This window comes from Lampetra planeri, chromosome 2 (genome assembly GCF_965212315.1).
Source record: "Lampetra planeri chromosome 2, kcLamPlan1.2.h2, whole genome shotgun sequence".
NCBI classification, from domain to species: domain Eukaryota; kingdom Metazoa; phylum Chordata; class Hyperoartia; order Petromyzontiformes; family Petromyzontidae; genus Lampetra; species Lampetra planeri.
Genome location: NC_136108.1, coordinates 13,887,343 through 13,910,152, shown reverse-complemented (window position 1 = coordinate 13,910,152; position 22,810 = coordinate 13,887,343). Strand labels below are relative to the sequence as shown.

Here is a 22,810-nt window from a genome sequence, read left to right as displayed (position 1 = left end):
TTAGACAATTATCTTTAATGCGAGTCACCATATTTACATGGGTTGGGTTATGGTAAAATTACTGTCATTGGCTTTACTTCAAGGTGAAATAATCACTTTAGTTTCATAAAAACTGATTACATGCAGTGAAACATTAAACAAGGTTAATGTATGTTTTAAAATGTCCTGAAATTAAATGCGCAAATTACATTTTTTTTAAATACCACACCATTGAATCAAAACCAGCATTAAGGAATCTTTGAAGGTATAAACGGACGCTTAATTATGCAAAATGTTCACCATGAAGTGGTAAGCTTCAAGTTTATAGAGCTAATATCAGCGTTTTCCTAACCATTTAGAGGGTAGCCACTTAATCTTTATTTGAAGCTTTCGTGACTGCAGGAATCCATACTCTTTGGTTCGTTCGGTGAAGTCTCGTAGGTAGAAAAAATAATAGATCACGACGTTTTGATCGCCACACAAGCAATCGTCCTCAGGTGGGATAAGACATCTCAATGTCCCCAGATGATTTGCTTGTCAGTTTCGATGTAGTCTCCCTGTTCACCATGGTACCTGCACCTGACACCATTGCAATCATTGAAGACTTGGTCCAACAGGGACTGAATCCTGATGTATCAACTTTGGTGAAGCACTGCCTTACCAACACTTACTTCACCTGTAATGGTACATTCTACAAACAAAATGAGGGTACCCCAATGGGCTCTTCCTTATCGCCAGTGGTAGCGAATGTTTTCATGGAGAAATTTGAGACAGATGCCATCCAGACATCCACCCTACATCCCTCCTTTTGGAAGAAATACGTAGATGACACGTTCGTCATCTGGCCACATGGCCTGTCAGCACTGAACCATTTTTTTCCCCATCTATCAAATTCACCATGGAAGTGGAAAATGTTGGCAAACTGCCATTCCTGGATGTTTTGATCGAGAAGAGACCTGATGGCTCCAGATATATAAACACAGACATAACTTCAACCGAGAAGATAGGTACAAATTGAGCAATCATTGGAAGGACGTTATTAACCAGGTAAAGCCTTAACTGGTTGTTGATGTTTCCATCCTACCTGCCATTGTCAGCAGTTATTTCCGACTCTCTGAGTTGCATTACCAATTTACATTACCAAGTTAAATGTCCTTACATTAACGGGATAAATGTCTCACTAACAAAGCCAACGTTGCCCCTTTCTCTCGATGTGGGGGTGACTCTCGTTTTTTTAGCAGACTATAAATGGCTGTGATGTTGTTGTGTGTGTCTCTCTCTGTGTGTGTCTCTTTGTGTGTGTGTCTCTCGGTTTGTGTGTGTCTCTCTCTCTGTTTGTCTCCTTAAATATATATTTGTCTTGTGTCTCTTTGTGTTTATGTGTGTCTCTCTCTGTGTGTGTCACTTTGTGTGTATGTCTCTGTGTGTGGGTGTGTCTTTTTGTGAGTCTCTCTGGGTGTGTCCCTCTCTGTGTGTCTCTGTGTGTGTGTCTCTCTGTCTGTGTCTCTCTATATTTGTCTCTCTCTGTGTGTGTGTGTCTCTCTCTGTGCGTGGGTGTGCCTCTCGGTGTGTGTCTCTCTCTCCTTCCCTCGATGTGATGTCGTTTGTTTTCTAACGAGCTGGATGTCTCACTAGCACAGCCACCGTTGCGTTGGCTCGTTTACATTGACATGCGAATCTCTCACAATACAATAGCCACCTCCTCAGCTCTCGCATCTCGGTTCCCATCTTTGGATTTCCACTCGCTTAGGCACAATCTCCAGCCCCCACCCTCTTGCCCGATGCGGCACCCCCCCCCCCCTCTCGGCTCTCTATATATAAGGACTTGTTTCAGAAGCCTGTTTTTCTATCTCACCTGAGGACGATTGCTTGTGTGGCGAGCGAAACGTCGTGATCTATTATTATTTTTACCTACGTAAAAACACCAAAGAGTATAGCCACTTAATGTTTTGGATCTTTTGTTTGATTTACGATTGCTTAGTATTTGATGTCTATAAATCGGTTTGTTTTTGGAAGGTCTATGCGCCTAATGTGAATCATGCACAAGCACGTCATAAAAGGCCATGCTTAATGGATTCCAATGATCTGAATGGTCATGAATTTTGAATTGACGACTGTCATGAGTATGTTGACGCAGTTTACATTAAACTATAGAAGTATATGACTCCGGTATAATATGTATTGTTCAATTTATAACGTGCAATCATTCCAGAGGACATTGTTGTGATATACAGACATCACTTGTGGGGGGGGGGGGGGGTCCACAATGCTCTTACACTCAATATGAGCACATTTAAAATCCTAATGGCAGTAGATTATACTTATAATTCCAGTTCTTAGCAATGTTCACCAACTAGCAAAGCGTCGCAATTTTTGCCATAGACAGGCCTATTTCACACGATATGTACTGCTTTTTGGTACAGGCAGTCTCTGTTTTATGCCCCCAGTGGGAATCGCTGGAGTACTTCACCTTTGGATTATTCTTCAAATGTATAAGTAATGAGAAAACGCATAACAACAGAGTTTTGTGTACATGCACTGAACATCTGTACGTGTTGTTTAAATGAAATGATTTGTTCATTTCAAATGCTGGCATGGTATACACAACACACATATAGTAATATGATTCACAAAATGTGTATTATAATAAGAATAATGAAATAAAATGAAAACCTTACTAAAGATTGAGAAGAATGAAAGTGTACATAACAGGCACACGTGCATTACTCATTCAGCTGTGATTCACCTGCATGACTAGAAACAGAATGCCAGTTTGTTATTCTGGTCCTGTGTGTCATCGTGGAGTGTATGCAGCCTCCAGGGCTTGCTACAATCTCAGCTTGTGCTGATGGTGCACAGCACGCCTGCTTATCGAATCCATTCCAACTACTTTCATTCATCGTGAAATTTAGAGGTGTTGTAAATGAGTAACCCGTTCGATTTTATTTCATTGTATATGTAGCTCTTTGAGCCATCCCTACGTATGTATTGCACACCAGAATGTGTTCACGAACACCTTGTGTAAACTGTGGAAGGTGCTCAAATAGCCAGGCTTTATGTTTCTCAGAATTGAAAAACTTCACACACTCTGAACACAATCAGCCATTTTTCGATTTAAAGCTTTCGTGACAGCGCTCCAATGTCTTTCCAACAGCTCTGTTTCTTCACCTGAGGACGGCTGCTTGTGTTGTGGCCGAAACGTCGTGAGAATTTTATTTTATTATGTTTTATTTTATTATTTTATTATTTCCCTTCTACGTGACTTTACCGAAAGAACCAAGAAGAACAATCAGCCATTTTAAAATGTGGTTGAATTATTATTGTCTCGTAAGAAAAACATATCAGTGAAATAAAATTGTAATTTCTGTTTGAATGGGTTGAACTAGATATTTCTGCCAAAAAATATATGAATATATATATACTTCAGCAGACAAAGTGAATGCAATATCATCGTAAAGTGAACAGAGTAGAATGGAGACAGAGTATAACAAGACTAAATCCTTAGACTACAAAACCTGTAATTAGAAATTTCTCTGAACAGAAGCAGCTTGATTATGCATTTCTAGAGGTCCTTGTGAGTGGGGTCAAGATATGCGATGACACATCCACACTCTTAAAGTGCTCATAGCTCCTGCTGTTGTCCGACCCTCGCATATGTCGACTATGCACAAGTGGGGCGAATACACGGATGCCCACAGTTGCCCTTCATGTCAGGATTGATGTTGCTGAGTGAAGAGGCCCTGACATTCAGTTCCGATTTCTCAGTGTAACCCTATAGCCTACACCACTTGCTCATTTGCATCCAATTGTTGTCACACTTGCATTTCACTTACAGGCACTCGCACACCATGGCTCACACGAACAATGGTTTAAAATCATGTCACAATCACCATTTTACTGCATTTCATTCTAGCTTCATGCATACCGTTTGAAGACATTTACACTATGTTATGCTTGCACATAATATATGGATGGAACATTGCATCAATTCATCATTTAATTTATGTAGATTATTGAGCTCACAATACGATCACCAAATCGTGTATTTAACAACTAATTTTTTTTTTAATTCATAGAAACATGTAATGGCTCCACGTGACCTCGCAAGTTAATACATAACCCACTATATTCATCACGATGTAATACAATAAGTGATCCTTTAATTAAATTATGATGCTGACTCGCAATAGTTCATTGAATTGCAAGGGGGCATATTGTTATTCTTGTCATAATATACTTTGTATATACTGTGCCATCATCATTATCACCTGTGATCAATCTCCTTTTGGATGAAGGCGTTCCCAAGCCATCGCTATCTTTCATGATTCTATGGCTTTTATTATTTGTATCATCATCATCATTATTATGATTGTATTTATCACTATAATTACGTGCTGTTTCAGTAATAGACAGACTGCACTCTACGGCCTTTTCTTCTAATTCCATATTGCTTCACGGAACTGTAAGACTCATTACTTACCTTTATTTTTCACGTAGGTGCTGTCTCTTCTGGAGATTTGTCATGCCCAAGTGCATGCATTTTTTCATGAAAGTATGACTATGAGTTCAAATCTGATTGATTTTGAAATTCATGTCCAATCTACCTATATAGATTATTTTCTTCTCTTAATTATGCATTTTTTCAGCTTGCATTTCCTTGGCGCATAACTGCTTCCAATCCATATGCCGCACATGATAGTATGGATAGGTTTCTGACATTCTTCTTGAAGCACATCATCATATTATGTATCTAAAGAGAAATCTGTGTTTCCAAATAATGCTACTGTACACTGGGTTCCCTGGTTATTTTAGGCCAACTCTGAGGTCATGTTCCACCTTAAGCAGCTGCCTCGGACACATTGTCGGTTGTTCTCAATCTGTTTGCAGGTTTAATCATGCAATTGCATTTTTGTAATTACATTGTTATGATGCCATTGGGTCCTACACATATATATGTACCAACAGACAAAATGTATTTTTTTTTTATCATTATGCAGGGGGGATGGTGGTATTCTTGGCTGGAAGACTTGCAGTGAGTCAGTGTGGCATGTGATAATGAGAGGTACTTGTTTAGGGTTGTGTTTCCATGGGTGGTACAAAAATTGTAGAATTTGTTTGAGGGAGAAAGGCAAACAGAGAATGACTTCCATATTCCCTATGGACATACGTAATAGGTTATTTGTGATGGCAATAGGGCTTACAATTTTATATCTTTGTTGCCGTTAGCTGTATCTGTTAACGGCTGGAGTGAATTGATAAGTTGACAATATGAGTGGTAGATTTGTGCTATTATGTATAAATTGTCTAAATCCATGACCTCGGAATTTGGCTAAGAATGTAGCATTCTAGGCCTCGGCAACCTTTGCAAAACAATGATTCCACAACAACGATTTAATTTTAATTCTAATTTAATAACAATGACAGCGTTTGAACAAATATTTAACGTTAAGAAGCTCTTGCCAAGACTTATAACAGACCCGACGCTATTGTGTCCAGCCCTCATGTTCCAGTGCCCTAATGTCATTCCACTGCACATTATCGCATCAGCCACCTCTCCACAGACTCAAACCCAAGTGCTTCATTGCTTGACCTCTGGTAACCAAGCTATGCTATCCCAATAATGACTCAGTCCTGGTCCAGGAACCTCAGCAGGGCCATGATTGTCAGTGCCATGCTCTATGAGCACTGAGGCTTTGCCCCACCCACTCCATCTCCTTGCACCCTCCTCCTGTGTACCAGCAATGGCCAGGAATGGGGGGCACGAAGCATTTTTCTTATGTTTTTAATAATTAAAAGTTTAAATTTATAATCTAACCAACTCGCACTTATGTGAAATACCTTTTAGTTGGCTTATACTATTTTATTTAAACATATATTTTGTGATCTATTTTTAACACCAATACAGCAGTGACGTTTAATTAACCTTGTGACATCGAGACTGGCTCCAAAATTGGCCCGGCACCAGGAGTGTGGCATGGGTCAGGAAAAGGAGACCAGGGATGAGGGTCTTGAGTAGTGCGGTCACCTGTCCTAGTTTTCCCAGGATCGTCCTCTTTTTGAATTCGTTGTACTTATGGATCTGTCAGTCCAATTTTTTGTCCGTGTGTAATCATACACCACTCAAAATAACGTATTTACATGCAATTCTCCCCTCTCCTGGTATTGTGAAATATTCTTTCCATTATGCCCGACATTTTTTGTAACTCAGAGGTGGCAACCCTAGTCCAGAGTTCCTATAGGATCCATTCAGCCTGATCACGCTGTTAAGGGGATGCAGACCCTTAGGCCATGAGTGGTGTGATAACCAAGCCAGCACGGTTCCCACTCGCAATGAAGACATAGCAAACATCTCTCTCTTTGGCACAGTGCTTTCTAGATTTTCCACCAAGGTTCCATCAAGTCCTGCCCAGACATCTCCCTTACAGAACTCAAACCATTTATGCCCGTCTATTTTAAATGAAACTTACTTGGTGAAGAAATCTGCCATTCTCATAGACTGGCAATTGTCTCCTTCCTAGTCCATTGTGTTTACCACATGGCTCAAACTACTTCTTTCAGCCTACATAATGTCTCTAAAATTATTACACAATTGTTATGTTTCCATATTGACTCATTTCAAGTCTCAACACAGTGTAACTCCGACCCCTTCGGTTTTATCTCTTCCCGCCCTCTCCTCCTCCATATTAATATGGTTCCACTTCTGAATATTTGTACCCCCTTGTTTTTTTTATAATCAATTAAATGTTCCTTGCATGTTGTCTAGCTATGTATTTTCAAGTAAAACCTTAATTTTAAGACGACTTTTCAAATATATTTGTGAAACAATGGATCTGTTTGATTTCAGTAGAGTCTTACTATTAATACCATATGTTTGGTCCCGACTTTGTCCTAGCCATTGTGGCTTGACTTTTTTTGCCTTTCCTAGGCAATTGATATCTAATATGGAGCAGAACGAACACTGGCCAGAAGGAGTTACAAATGTTCATTGATGGGAACAAAATTAATTCCCCCGGGATACAAATGTTCAGAAGAACCAATATTTGCTTCCACTGGCACCTGAATTGTCTGGGCATGATAAGGCTAAATTGGGGATGCAGGCTTTTAAGTTGCTTATTTGTGAGCTAAACTGGTTTGCTTCTCAGTGTCTTGGATTTTCTGTTTGCACATACTCACACAGTCACTTTAAGATGTTTTCTTGTTCATGTTTTTGTTTTTTGTTTTTTGCGGTTGCACCCGATTCAAGAGCCGAATGGCTCACAGGGCTATACCAAATAAATTAAACTGAAACTGTCTGTAGAAACGTGGCATAGGTTACACCAGGGTGTTAGAAGCTGATTTCAGGTTTTTACACCATTCCATTTGACTAAATTTTCATCCATCTGTGTCCACTGAAATATGTGTTTATAGATGTGAATATGTATCAAGAAATAAACCCATTATGGCAAGTGACTACAAGACGCTTCCTGGTCACTTAACAAAGCTAAGGAAACCCAACCCTAAATAGTAGTTACCATAAAAAAAATACTCGACAATGCACACAAACACACCTTATCAACACATTTCCATGGTATGATTGGCAAGGCAATAATTAGGAATATCAATTCATAAGATTAACGCATGACTCGATACGATACTTATTTATTTCTGATGGTAATCAAGAGTGAACTGTGTTGCAAATACATTAATAATACACCTAAATGGGAGAACACAAGATACACGTATTATATTCTTGCAAGCATTTATAATTAGATGTTTGTATGTGTTTAATTTTGTGGCTCTGCCTTAAGCTAATCGTGATTCAGTGTGTCTACTTTCAGTATTTGTCTTTGTTATATGTATGTGTGTTTGAATTCTAATGCATTATTTAGTCTGTTATTAAAATGCAAATTAATTCCAGAGTTCATTATCTAATATAATTAAGAAAATACAAATACAAATGTAACAAGCAGTTCATGTGTGTTTCACGATTGTGGTCATGCATGAAATTATTTGAGCCACATTTGCTAAAATGCAACCTCTCTCATTTATTTCATCATAGCGATATATAAAAATCTGCTACAGTCAGCTTATCAACATCAAATGCAATTTTCTCCCTTCATATCATGCCAGGTGAGATCAAAAAACTAATTGACTAAATCGTCGCAAAGAATACTTGCATAGTTGTGCAAAACCTAAAACTATATTAATGCTGCAGTTTAAAATTAAGATTTCACTATTTTCTTTCAAAATTTGGCTTGAGATATTTCACAGGCACACCAATGACTTTCCTTTGGAAATGACAGCGTTGTGATGGTTTTTCTCATTTTTGCGCCTAGTTCAGCTTTTCCCAAAGCGGCCATGCCTCTATCACCTGCAAAAACAAAATGGCAATTGATATAGTTATTGGACTGCCAATGTTATTTTTTCTTCATTTCCAGTCTGTTTTTTTGGGAGGGGGTCAGGTCAGTCAGGTTTTCATAGAAATGCATTCTGCTTTTTTTCATAAAAAAAAAAATAAGATGTGATGTATGCAGCATGCAATGCATGTTATAATAATGGAAAATAAAGCCAAGAGGAATGAAACAAGAGTGGTAGATCCCCTTGACGAAACCTGGTTCAATCTATTCTATTCTGTTCATTACTCTCCAATTATTGACCCCATGAAAGCCCAGCCAATGTACTCATTCTTGGATTCTGTTGAAAGGCTGTTTTTGTATATACTCACCCAGATTGCAACATTCTTCTAGCTGTAAAATTGTTCACCAATGGAACAGTTTGTGTTGGTGCAGCCTTAAAACACATGAACAGTATTGGCAGTACTTATAAAAGCATGTATTAAACAAACATTAACATTCGGTGCAGTGTTTCATGTGACTCGTGCAGCTGTTGTTGCAGCTTCTCGGTGTAATCTGACAGCCTGCCAGAAAGATGTGACTGATGCCCTGACCCAATGACAATGCTTTCACATCTGTCACCTGTACTCGGTCAGCATAAAAGTTGTCGCCCATCTCTACCAAATTCCTCAATGTCAGGCAGTTAAATAATTGTCTCAACATGCTACTAAAAAATGCACTGATCATGATGCGCCATGGTGCTCACGAGAGAAACGCAGTGCACAAACATTAATGTAATCGATGTGTCTGTAGGAAAAGTACATCATTCAAATTCCCTGCATTGGTTTCCCTTAGCAATGTATACAGCAACATCACATTCATTTATGTGTGTTACTTCTGGGAGGCGGGGGTCGAGGGAGAGCGATGTGACTGAGGGGAGAAAGGCATGAGCGGCTGCTCCAAAGAATGTGTCACTGATTGTAAATATGAAACTTACAACTATGCAGAGATCCGGTGGCTGTTGAGCGTCTACCTCTTCACACTCTCCTTTAATCCCTATTAGCCCATGATTGTACAGTCCACATCTAGTTGTTTACACCTTCTCATGCCCTGTGGCTAAATTCTCTGGCGACTGAGATAACTTGTAATGTTGGAAGACATCGCAGATGCCTCTTGGCAACGATGTGATGAATGCTGCAAAGCTCCACATGGAGCTGGTTGAAATATCTTGGCGCATTTTGATCTTACTACAGTAGAATGCCTTTATTTCTTGCTGTAATATAATTTTTAGTTGTATTTCTGATTGTAGTTGTATAGATGTACGTAAATCTTCTGTTGTAGATAGTCTTTATCTCATGCCACTGTAGAATTCTCACTAGAATACAAGTCAAATGTGAAATTATTTGAATGATAAGTAATGTGTATATGAGGGATGTTAAAAAGTGTTGTTTTTTATGGCACACGAAATTTACTTTTTCATATTCTGGTACTCGCACAGCATTCTACTCTCATATGATGATGAACACAAAAGTGATGTAGCTTCAAGCGAATCGACGATTGTGTCAGTAAGACTTTTGATTGGTGCCTTGTGTCATATACGCATAAGGGTGTACAGCAATGGTAAAAACATTTGATGCATGCCTGCATGCTTCAAGTTGCCCTAAAACGCAGGAGATTCAACTTCCACAAATCTATTTTCAAACTCCTTAAAGATTCATTGGTGGCTGGCTGTGTTATGCAATTGGCCTCTTCAAAGATGTCATAATTAGTATGAAGTGATTTTATAATGTTGCCTCTCACCTCTCCTACTGCATAATATCACAAACAACCTTGACCATTGCATTGCAAATGACACAGAGCAATGCCACCTTGTCTCCATCATTTATAACCACTTGTTTATTTTTTCATCAGCCTTAAATGGAACAATTTGCCTCGCAAAAATGTTTTGAATTAAAATTGACCATGCATAGGAAATAATGGAAGGGGTCTTGCACGTAGATTTTTAAAAAACGCTGTGCATGGAATGTTGCTATGAATCTTTCTGCAATGTCCAACACGTACTTTTGTTTTAAGATATCAATACCCAAACATGTAATGGAAGTTATACATCTTACAAATACATTATATCGTTGTGTAATGTTGATTATGTTTACTTTCAAGAGACGTTAGGCCCCATAAGCTATATATAAATGGCTATTGAATGTGTTTGCCCTCGTGGTAGAAATGTTTTGACTGATTGTAATAACATGTTTAATTGCTGTAGTAAGCTGTGGTACACTTTTCCATTCTTCGTAGGTTCATAGCTCCATCCAGTGGTGAGGTAGATATGTGGTGGTGAGTCCGAACTGGTGGCTTCAGCAGATAAGCATGTCCTTACATTCAAGAAAATGTGGCAATACACCTCATAAAAGAGCGTAATAGAATTACGAATTGAAAACTGAGGCATTGAACATGTGGGCAATAGCTACATTATCTTTAAAGAAAATTAATTTAGGAACAAATCATTAATGATGCCAAGGTAAATCTCTTTACACTGGTCAACACACTTTTTCTGGCATAAGGTATTCGAACGGTTTTAAGGTAATTTTGGGGTGCTGATTCCAAATCTGGCATCAGTTTTTGTCTATCACATCAGGTTTTTGAGATATAAATTTTTGCATTTTAAATAAAAACTGCAGAAGAAAAATATTAAATAAATGTGGATATCTACATAAAATTATATTATAAAACACTATTCTAAAAATACAGCACCATATTTTAACACTAAAGCAGTCACTGACTCGCAACAACTTGCAATCATAAGTGACAGAGTTAATTTCGGGTAAAATCAATGAAAATGGGGTATGCTGATAGCATAAAAATGATGTGATAGAGCAAATCTGAGATCAGATTTGGAATCAGCACCCTGACATTAGTCTAAAACAGCTGCAATAGTCCAGGCCAGAAAAACAAGTTTTTTTTATTGACCAGTGTTATTGTTTGTTTATCTTTGTAATTGCTCATCACAGATACTTTTAATTATTTAACTTGTATTGTATGTGTAGTTTCAGTGATTCGGAGACGAGGTTTGTTGGAGGCACCTTTTATTTAGGACATTCACGGTCTCGCCTGCACACACTCTACAGTCGCTTAGCCTCGCCTATACACAACGCTATCCGTCTAACACCACGGCGCTGACTGAGACAGCCAACTACTATCTAGCAGCGCAATATCGAGCAAAGACAGCAGCGACAACAGCGACGAGACGACAGCAACGATGAGATTAATCAAATCCCAGAACCGGCAGCCTCGAGCTCCCCGCTCTCAGCTTCTTTTATGCTCCCAGCACGGCCTGACTCCGCCCTGGCCGCGCCTCCCTTCTCGAACTCACTAGCAGCTTCCAGGGGCTTCCAGACGGGGACCTCCGTGACCCTTGTCCTGGTTCCTCCTCTCTGCCAGCACACACCCGTGCTCACGCTCACCGACGTGTGTACTATCTGTCCACCACAGCTGCCGCTGCTGTCCACCAGCCGGCGCTAATACACTACATATGATCTTGGACTTCTTTCTGCACGTTGTCTCCTAAAACACTCAAATCATATATAAATGAAGGTCACTGTCACAAGCATACAGAGGAAAAAGGGGAAGTGAAGCGTAAATCAGTGTCATCATGAGCTTTGTACCCAAATCATTATTCACATGTAAATGTTGAATTGTCTTGATTTGAATTAAAAGCTTACATTCAAGGAAAGCATTTGTCGCTAAATACTTACAACAAACTATTCTAATCGGGACATTGACATGGCCCAGCGGAAGCACTTTCGTGCTTGTTGGAGATTTCTATGATTCTAATCTGGTAGACCACCCTGGTTAATACTACTGGTGTATTCCCCTTAAAAAATGTTGTCTACTTGAAACTGTATTTTAAAGATCCTGAAAAGAGTAGACCATTGTGTGGCGGTATCATGGTCAATATTTGCCAAATTATTAAAATGACCTACATATTGCTGAATCAGAATCATCAGCCTCTACTGGCAGACTAATGCACATTTGCAGGCAGGTGCTGAGTAATCTTGTGCTCCACAGGGACAGTCGCCACTGGGGATCTCCTTGAGATGAGATTGTATGTAAGGTGCTTTGAGATTCTGAGGCATAAAAGTGCCCTATAATACAAATATTATTATTAATAAAAATATTAATATTGCAGTCTGCACTTAAATTTAAATTTACTTTAATCATCGATCATTGTTGATAACTATATGTAAAATACCCCACAACATTCTAGCGAGCCATGCAAGTTGTGTCTGCCATAAGGGAGATGCCCAGTGTTTCTAAAGAAAAATATTGTACAGTGCATTTCATTGAAAGCATCATTTATTTGAACGACCAAATGTTTCACAATCCTTACACAATTTTTTTGTATAAATTGCAAACACATGGACATATAGCTTTAGTATATGTGAGGCCGCACACGTGTTATCAATTCGATGTAGAGCATGGCATGCCTTAGTATTGGAGTGAAGATGTGACGGAACAGATGGTCCTTGAAGTGTGGCACCTAGGACGTTGATGGAATGTCAGGTGGTAAACTGTTCCACAGACAAATGCCAGTAAGAAAAATGGACACGTGTGTGTGTTGGTGTGGAAGGAAAAATAACGGCTACAGAGCTGTCATGGAGGAGAGGCAAGAAAGAATGTTAGGAATGAAAAACAGACTTGATAACTGGACATCTGGCTATAAAATACATAATGCATAGGAATTTATAGGACATATCTGCACACGTAATTTAATCTTGTATTGTTTACGTACATGCAGTAATCGGGAATGTTGCCATGGTGTAAAGGTTAGCACACTGGACTTGCAATCCAGATATCACTGGTTCAATTTCTCAGCGTGGCAGTAGATACAAATGGGAAAGTTTATTACATTTCTCCAGCTCTGTCTACCCAGCAGTAAACATGGGTACACTACAGTTCGTCATTCGGCAGTTCGCGTGTGGAGTTTCAAGTATGGATACTCCCAAGACATCTGGCCAGCGTGTACGAGTAGGCCAACTATCCTACAGAATGAACAAGCAATTGCAGGGCTGCACCTTTTAATACGATGGCACTCGTTCAGCTGTTTGTACTATATGAGTACATATTTAGCATAGCAGTCCCGGCTGACAACAGGATCAGCAAATGTTAAATAATACCACCGTGACTGGGCAGTCCTGGGTAGTACAGCTGTAGCTAGGACATCACTGGAAGAATGCCTTTTCACTTATTCATTCTAAAGTCAGCAGTTTTATTTTCATAACTTAATGGCAATATCTTAAGCAAAGTATAAAAGTATGGTATGCTCTTTGATGTATAATAAATGGTGAAAACCCACTACCCATTAATGCTCCAGTGTAACACCTCAAATTATAATATTTTCCCCCAATAATTCACATTTTTATATTGCAAAAAGTATCATGAACAGTAAATCTAACAAGTTTAATACATATGTAGCAAATTTCATGCTAAAATATGGCATGATGTAGAATGTTTTTATTTCATACAGACAATTCTTACAAGCAAAAAATCAAGGTATGCCAGCACAAATTGCAGTAATTCTACAGGGGTATGTTTAATGGTGATGTTGATGGATTCTATTATAGAATTCATTTTATATTCTGTATGTTCAAAATTAATGGCACATAACAATACTTGTATTAGTGCGCATCAGAGAACTGACAAATCCTAGACTTGGCAGGATCATTTCCATATGTTAATGGGGTGTCACAAGCACCCTGAATGCCCCTGTAATTAATGAGAGCCAGTTTTAAATAATACTGTACAGTACTCATAATCTGTAATGCACAATAATCAGATGGTTTTTACTCATAACCTCTCAATTATTATCCTGACCATTACTGCCAAGAGTGGGACATGTTAGTCACGTGATGAATTTGTTTCACAGCACAACATATACCCAACCGTGGAACAAATACCTTAAATTATGGCTTTTTGTTCAAATAACCACAGAAGTTGAAAGGTTAAATGAACACCTACAAATTACAATTATATATTGCATGAAGCTATAATTTAGCAATGTAATGCATTCTTACTGCACACCTTTTGAAAAGTAGATTACACATTCATAACTATTGGATATGCAAGTTATATTTTTGGTGTACTCCAATACACGTTTTAATAGATTACACAAAACTAGGTGTTCGCATTAGGTCAGATTTTAGTTTATTATTTACTGTATTATGTTTTTTATTATTATGCTGCATGAACTACTGCATATTTTTTAAACATAACCTATTCACACAGGACTGCTTGTTCTTGTGTTTTTTGTAAATTTATTGGTGAAATTAAATCTACAGGTTTTATCAGACGCTTTAAACATGCTTGTAGATATAATGTATAATGAAATGGAACATTCCGTACAACCATTCTGAGCTTTATTTATTTTTAGAATGACATGATAGGAGTTCTTGAGAATGTATTTACTTAGCAGGCGGTGGAGGTAATCTAATACTTGTCAGTATAATTCCAGTGTGACGATTACGAACTGGTGGAAACCAGTGTGTCTTCACCCATCCATACGTAATGCAGCACACTGCGTGTTCCTTTCTGAACCCGTGACAAAATCGGCAACTTTTAGCAAAGTCTGCTAAAAGTTGCGTCAATGTTATTGGAAATATACACAGTGTGATGATTTTCATATGGTGGCAGAGACCTACATGATTTCCAAACTATTGCATTAATTTACCCTTGAAACACATGAATGTCAATGAATTTGAATAAATAGAAAGTGGCGATGTGCTATCAGTCTTTGACACATGGCATACTAATGTAGTGGGTTCAAGGAGAGTGGAGACGGCTTGTAGAGGCAACACGTTTATACTGGTAGGAACGAAGTGGACCAGACCACCAATAGATTATATCGTCCGACCGTTTGTCCGTCCGTCCGTCCGCGTCCGTTTGTCCGTCCGTCCGTCCGACAAGATGGCCGCCCGCTCCCCCTGCGCGTGTGTGTGTGTGTGCGTGTGTGTTTGCGTGCGTGCGTGTGTGTGCGTGTGTATGCGCGTGTGTGTGCGTGTCTGTGCTTGTCTGTGTGTGCGTGCGTGTGTGTATATGTGTGACTGTGTGCGTGTGTGTGCGTGCGTGTGTGCGTGTCCGGCCCACTCGAGCGGCGTGATGAATGGGCGCTATTGGGCTTCGAATCGTTATTCACGGCGAACTGGAAGCGTAGCAACACAACTTCATTACGTGTGCGTGTGCGTGCGTGCATGTATGTGTGTGTGCGTGCGGTGTGTGTGCGTGTGTGTGTGCGTGTGTACGTTTATGCGCGTGTGTGCGCGTGTGTGTGCGGTCGATATCCCTGTACCGGTATTAGTATTATTCCTACCAGCCCACCCCGCAGGGTCCTGTTTACGATAACAGCAACAGTAACGGTCCCTAACACAAAGGGGTAACGGCCCCTTTACCCGTTACCTGGAGAGGTACGGCCTCCGGGCTAGCGTGCTGGGACCACGGGCTCTCTCTCCTCCGGCTAAGGGTGACCTAGGGGAGGCTACACTGACCCGACCCAGCCAAGGTACGGGTCTCGACCACTGGCCCTCTTGGTCCCGGCCCTTACAAGGACGTCGGACCCCGGGGTTTCCCAGGGTCTCACCACTGGCCCTCTCAGTCCCGGCTCTTAAAAGGGCAGCGGGTCTGGGGGTTCCCAGGGTCCTAGGCTAGCTGGTCTTCAGGCTTCGGTCTGCGGACTGACTGTCGGACTCGTCCAGAGGTCCGGATTTTATACACCTCCCCAGGTGTGTCAGCCCCTGGCCACGCCTCCCTTCCAGAGAGTTCCAGGGGGGGGGGGGGGGTCTCGGGGGATCCTAGAACACCCCGCAGCCCCCCCCCCCCTGCTTCGGGGCTGGGGAATGTCACCACCCTCATGCCGGTCCAAGTTACTGCCCCTGGTGGGCCCTGTCTGCTACTGCATTTACAGCGCTACACTCATACTGAGAGTATGCGTTTGTGTCTTCGCCCTGTGAGACTACTGATGCTAAATGGCATTGTTGATAAACAATGGGCCTGGATAAAGATACTTGGATATGTTGTATTCATTTCATCTGTACTTCTGCCTACTTTTTAGAGTCCCAGCTATGGTTTTTGTATTCACCTAACAAAGTTCTGTAGCTAAGCTGCATCATAACGTTTCGAAAGTAAAAATGTTTGAGTAAAAAAAAAGAAATCGTAATTAAATTTTGTAGATATATTCTACAGAGGATGGTACAAGATGTTGTCTCAGTCCATAGGAATCGTTACTGAAGACAAAATTGTATGAACGTAGTGTGTGGCGCATATACCATGAAACACGCTGGAAGGCTTTTTTACCCATCCACTGGGAGTATGAGAGAGGTTAACATCTACCAGTCAGTGTTTGCATTACTAATCTTCACATCACATGGAATCCAACAATATAAGATAACACAACCCAGACTTTTCCCTTGCGTTTTGAAAATGAAATTGTCATTCTTTGCATTTAGAAAAGATATACCTCAGGGCTATTTACGAGAGCATAAATATATACAACACTAAGAAAAGTATCTTGTTTTATCAAAACACACTGTGATTCAACAAACAATTCTGAGTCTGTCCTCTGGCTAAGTTTGAAGGAATGTAATGCTGTGTTGCAGCCAAGCAGCATTGCAAGTGTTGTTTACACATAGTATAGTTTAAGCGGTTATGGATAACCTCGACATTATACATGTATTAGACTGGCTGAAATGTATTTTCAACTGATTCTTTAACACACGTAACATTGTTATTGGCTAGTACCCTTGGCGCAACTGTGTGTTGTTGGGTTTATATCACTTAGCCACGATACTGAATTGAAATGTAAATTTGGAGATACAAAAGTCCCCATGAATGTTGTCTTTTAGTTTATAGTGTGATTTTCCCTGATACTTTTAGGGAGTCTAGAGTCTTTAATTAACACCAAATGGAGCATTTATGAACATTCTAGATATGCCCTCATTAAGATACATATTCCAATATGAACTATTATTTTGCAGTTATTTAACTTAAAATATTGGAGATTTCGTTATTTATACTCCAGTATTGTAGTCCTTTTTCTTGCATTGATGATGACAACTGCAAGATAGATCACTCTCGTCAACTTCAAGATCCTCAGTGGCCTCAACCTCCACTCTACCTCTCCACTGTAATTTTTATGGCTTTTACTCTCCTTCACACTCTCGTAACCAATGTCTTCTGTCACTTCAATTAACCTTCACTCAATGGGAGGTTGCTCCCTCTCTGCTGCTGCCTGCAAAGTCTGAGATTGCCTTTCCTCTGGCCGTCCACATTGTAGAGTCCCTCCACTTTCTGCTCACGTTCAGGCTCAAAATATTCCTCTTTTAATCTGCCTTTGACTAACAAGTTACAAAACTGGATCCAATCATTACAAACAAAGACCCTCCTCCTCGTATAGCCTTAACAGGCTGTTGAGGCAAGTGTTGTTAGTGAGCACCCATGAAGGCCATCACGGCACACGAGGGGGGTGGGTGACCAGCACCACGCCCAATCACTTTTGTCTCCCCAGTGACGATGTTTTTACACACCGCACCAGGCAGTCATTTGAAGTTGTTTCCCCCTCGGGGAGGCCCGAACCAGTTCAGATAATCGTCACTGGTGTTGGCCGTGAATGGGAATCCAACGCGGGTTACCGAGTTCGTAGCGCGGTGTGCTAGATGCTACTACACTACCAAACATTACAGGACAATATAAGACACATTTTTGCTCAAACACTTTACAAGGCATGTTGGACTGTCCGGATTATGTGCTAGTCGCTTGAAGTGGGCTTTACCTGGTTTCAATTGGCTTTAGCAATACACTCCAAAACATCAAAATCATTGTACTTGCTTCCCTGCTAATGGACATCATATACCTTAAGTGTATAGAGTGATACTTAAAGGAGTTTATAACTCTAGGCTGAGTCTGTCCGATGATTGAAACCAATCGATCTCTGGGCCATAGTTTTGGGGGACAAAATTATAATTTTAAAAAATGTGGATGTAAGGTGTGCGAATGTTTTTGCTTCATATTTGCCTTTTCAGTCTCATGCCTGACACTTTAGCCAGATTTTAACATACTGTACTTTATATTTAAATATATGCTTAAAAAATGAAGTACGGTACCATGCCATGGTTGATGCAGAAAGCAGCTGCCTTGAGCAGCTTTGCTCGGCCATGCGGAAGGAATCGATAGGGCTTAGTCAGACCTGGGGCCCATTCCTGCGTTCCCATTTTCTGTCTCTGCCACGCAGGAGTAAGCTTCAGTGAATAATTTCCTAGTTTCTCCTTCATACATTTTCATGCAATGGGTTTAAATGTTTCAATGGTCCTATCGTTGTTATTTGTACTGGTTGCACCACATCGTCGATGGGTTCCTGACAGCTCAACGTAGGGTACCTTATGTTTTGTTTGAATGTTTTGATGTTTATCCTATCCCCATATTTCCCATTTTACTGCTGATTCTGTAAAGAAAATACTGAGACTTTTGTACTTGTTGTATTTTACTATGGTTTTATTGTCGTTATTATAAAGTAAAAACAATACAATTTACATCAGTTTATTCAAATCACGAGTGTACATATTTATATGTTTTTGCATATGTTGTGCATGCTGACGCTTGTGTAAGCATATATTTAAAATGATTGGGAGCAGGTTTAACTTGGTTTGAGCTGCCGGAGACCAACCTGAATGAGTACTGGCTCTGAGCAAGCTAGATAGATTGCTATCTTCATGAGAGAAAAATAAGCCTTGTACTGAGGAGGAGGGGGAAGATTGGGAAATGTAGTGGTGGGTAATGGAATGCAGTTTAATCTTGATACCACAAGCCTGGCTGGTTATTTTAAAGGATAAGGCATCATATCCATGTATGGCCATGTCATTCACAAGCAGCCATCATTTTCATACTTAGTGGATAAGCTTAAAGGTAGGAGTGCTGAGATACTAATTTGTACAAATATTATAAGGTTATATAATTATTTAAAATTCCAAAGTTAAACTAAAATAATGTATGGTAAAACTAAATATATGCATGTGCTCTTTAAGAAAATATAACTACAATTATATGTTTGTTTACCAGAGACTTGCACTGTTTAAAACTATGTTTTAGGCATTTAAATTTGCTTTACAGAGGTGTAATATAACTGGTCTGTATTTTATGCAGTATATTACTCGTAATGAATTGGTCAAACATCTCATAGTAAGGCTCTCAGAGTGGCTTTCCTGAACAACAAAGGTCATATTATTACCATGGGAAACCATGCACTTCAACAAAACAATAATTCCTCAAACTGTAGAAGGCATATTGTTTTAATGTACGGGAATGCAACTGTGTTTGGTCCATGGAGTGTTTATATTTCTGATATCAATGAGTTATACCTTCTAATTCGTATGAAAAAATCTCCACCATAATTTTGGTACAGATAATACGGTATTAAGCATTAATACGAACTGCGATCTCAAGAATCATTATTCTTAAGATTAAAGTCGGCATTACAAAAATATATATAATTTCCAAAGTAAACGTTTTTTTAAATTAAATAATTGTGATGTACATCATCACATACTGTGTTGCATATGATTAATGTAGAAGATCCAAGAAGCAAAACATCAAACAAACTGTGCACTTGTACGCTTAGGTTTTTTCGGTAAAGTCACGAAAAAAAACCTAAGAGTATGAATCCTTGCAGTCACGAAAGCTTCAAATCTAGAATGTGCACTTGTACTCATAGGGACTATGTGGGTGAATGTGCCTTCCAGGGTGGAGTTCCAGAACAAATTCTACACTGGGACTGGATACAAATTCACGCCATTCTCCTTCCATCAGCTCCTGCAGGAAAAACTCCAAGAAGAGTGACACCCTGCGCTCACTGTGATTAAACATTTGGATCTGAATTGCATGCTTGATTGAATTATATGGCGAGGTATTCATCCGGCAGTGGGTAGACAATGGCTGATGATGATTGCATTATTTTGCGGTGGCCCAAAGTGTGTTTTATGCAAAAATAATCATTATTTTGGAGACAAAATCTTTGTAATGGCCAATAATAACATTTTTTTTTATTAAATACTTCCAGCAACATTTTTATATTTTAGTAAAAAATTTTAGATGAAGGCTCACAGGTCACTGCTTGCTCTGTAAAATGTGCCAACTTAAGGCTCTATACAAGCCGTTATCAAAGAAATATATAATTTGTACTTTTGCTTCTTGTAACTTTTACAGGTCTGTAATTCAATTGTCTTGTAACTTTCCACTTCGGTGCAAAGGCCTCCATTGTATTGCATTTTTCTGACTACAGTGAACTAATTTAACGAAACAAATGCAATTTTTTCTTACTCTCACTAAACGCCAAAAATAATTACCACATTATTCCTGAAATAAAACATGTCCGTTTTATGCAGATTATGCTAGATTAAAATCTGTCATTTTAAAAATGTGTAAAATTGTTTACATGATTTAAGTAAGGGAATTAAAATAATATTTTTAATGGGACTTGAAAACAAAAATAAAAGCACAGATTGCAGACACTTTTGTCTCCTCCGGAGTTTGTATTTTTTTAAATGGTTTTCACTCTACAGTTGGTAGTGAAAAGTGTTTGTTATTGAAGTCGGTTGAAACAAAAGTGACATTGAGCAAGTCCAGAGACTACTATAAGCCTGCTTGAACAAGCATAGAGAATTATATTTATGATTATTAAAACCACAGATAAACAGGTTAATATTCAAAATGTGCTTGCCATGTGCCAAACAATATTATATAATACAAGTATATATTTTATGCCACATTACATATAACTGACTTGATAAAATGCAAAGCGTTTACATTTTTGTACTTGCACAATTTATTCAACCTTGCATTGACAAAATTAGACTTGTGTCAAGATGTCATTGCATGGCATTGCATGTCTGGAAGAAACCAGCCAGTGTGACCCTGTCCACTTTCGGCTGCCTCTAGCAGGCCGAGTTTTAGACACCTGGAGTATCCACTGCTTGGGCCCCAGAGGTGCACAAAGGGTGAGTTTTGTCAGTCAGTCTCCTGACAAAAATCAAACCGTTGGCATCATCCTCACATATGACCATGTACCCTGACATATACTGCTGAGGGCCATGGCTGGTCCAGAGATCACCATTCGAGAGGATGGTTGTGGGCATTGTCATAATCGTAAGGAGTTATTAAGGCATTTTCAGCACAATACAGCGTGATTTAAAAGTGCCCTTTGTGCAAAAAATTCCAAGGATGCTTTAAAATAAAACTGAAAAATCCATTGACCAATCAATCCAGCTCAAAAAGAACCTTAGACGAATAAGTAATACATTTTTTTTGTTGTGCCTGCACTGTGAGCATAGGAACGAATAGCCCTTGCCGTTACTGATTTTAGAAGAATTCTACAACCTACAAAAGAGTTCTGCATTCCCTGATCTCAAGGTTTATCTAGGACAGGGGTCTGCAACCTTTAAGACATAAAGAGCCACTTGGACCCGTTTCCGAAGGAAAAAATAAACTGGGAGCCGCAAAACCATTGCAACATTTAAAACAAATATAACACTGCATATATTGTTTCTTACCTTATTGCTATATATATAGGATCGTGCAGTCAGCTGTCAATCTGAATAAAAAAATGACTTTTTCACTTAACAATGTAAAATATATGTTTGCAAATTAATAGCTAAATTACCTGGTTAATGGGATTTTTGCTCCTGAACCTCAGTGCACAGTGTCTGCACATCAGGGCTGTAAGACGTCACCTTCATTTTCACACAGGCTTGCAAGCTGTCATCTGTGAGGCGTGATCGATGTTTGTTTTTAATATAGTTCATGTTGGAGAAGACCTGCTCACATACATATGTGGAGCCGAAGATCGACAGGACTCCAAATGCATACTTTTTCATGTTTATATAAGTGTTGGGGATGGCATTCCATGTTTCGAATACAAGTTTGTCCTGTTTGGGAAGGTTTTCAATATCACTCCATTTATGATTCTGAGCCAGAATGGCCTTCTGACGGGCAACATCCTCAAGAGTAGCGGTCAAGCATTTGAACTTGGACACCCATATATCTTTGTCGGCTATATCGGCCAGTTCCATCTCAAGATCAGGTTGACTTACACCTGCAAATGCAGTCATATTCAATAGGGATGGATCGATCGCCAGGGGAGTGACAGGGAAGGATAATGTCGTTTTTTCCTCTCTGAACTCACAGAATCGTTTCCCAAACGAACTTTGCATTGTGGTGATTGCAGACTTGAAATATTCCAAATTTATCGTATCATGACTTTGTTTGAACTCTCTCAAAGAGGGAAAGTGAGACAGTGTACCTCTCTGTAAATCTTTGACAAACACTGTCAACTTGCGCTCGAATGCCAAAACCTCCTCCAGCATGTGCAGGGCTGTGCCTCCTTTCCCCTGAAGGGTTGTATTTAGCGTGTTTAGATGTGCTGTCATGTCTACCATAAAATGTAATTTTTCCAGCCACTCTGGCTGTTCCAGCTCAGCAAAGGT

At 39.5% G+C, this 22,810-nt stretch overlaps 1 protein-coding gene across 1 annotated transcript in view; it reads left to right on the top strand.

Moving 5' to 3' along the window:
• The window catches only part of LOC144728592 (V-type proton ATPase 116 kDa subunit a 1-like), a 219,928-nt gene extending 199,089 nt beyond the window's left edge, over positions 1-20,839 (top strand). The window contains exon 20 of the mRNA XM_078608129.1: positions 20,072-20,839. Within this exon, the coding sequence (XP_078464255.1) occupies positions 20,072-20,168 (97 nt within the window). The 3' untranslated portion in view covers positions 20,169-20,839. The remainder of the gene's footprint in view (positions 1-20,071) is intronic.
• The last annotated feature ends 1,971 nt before the right edge of the window (positions 20,840-22,810 follow it).